The 368-nt window shown below is 58.2% G+C and overlaps 1 protein-coding gene across 1 annotated transcript in view; it reads left to right on the forward strand.

Moving 5' to 3' along the window:
- The window catches only part of ZNF592 (zinc finger protein 592), a 27440-nt gene that overhangs the window by 1404 nt on the left and 25668 nt on the right, over positions 1-368 (forward strand). Inside the window, exon 3 of the mRNA XM_010132020.1 lies at positions 6-362. Coding sequence (XP_010130322.1) covers positions 6-362 — 357 coding nt within the window. The remainder of the gene's footprint in view (positions 1-5; positions 363-368) is intronic.

Raw genomic sequence — 368 nt, forward strand, 5'->3', positions numbered from 1 at the left:
CATGTCCGCCGGCTCCCCGCCAGCTATCCCCAAAGTTAGAATAAAGACTAGCAAAACGTCCTCTGGTGAGATTAAAAGGACTGTGACTAGAATTTTGCCAGAAAATGATGAGCTGGGCAAATCTTCCGAAGAGTCGCTGGTGGAAACCTCGTCTGCCGAGGAGTTTATCAAGGCTTTCCCGTCACCTGACGCAAGTGCCGTGGCAGAGAGCGAGGCTGGCAGGAGCTCAACCAAAAGCGGGGCCGCCGTGGCTATCCAGCTGACGCACGTTACGAGCCCGTGTGCAGACGGCGTGAAATTGGATGGGGCTGCGGCCAGCACCTGCACCGTGTCCTTGTCTCCGCTGCCCAACTGTGGCAGCGGCGCCG

This window comes from Buceros rhinoceros, unplaced genomic scaffold (assembly GCF_000710305.1).
Source record: "Buceros rhinoceros silvestris isolate BGI_N320 unplaced genomic scaffold, ASM71030v1 scaffold12532, whole genome shotgun sequence".
Taxonomy (NCBI): domain Eukaryota; kingdom Metazoa; phylum Chordata; class Aves; order Bucerotiformes; family Bucerotidae; genus Buceros; species Buceros rhinoceros.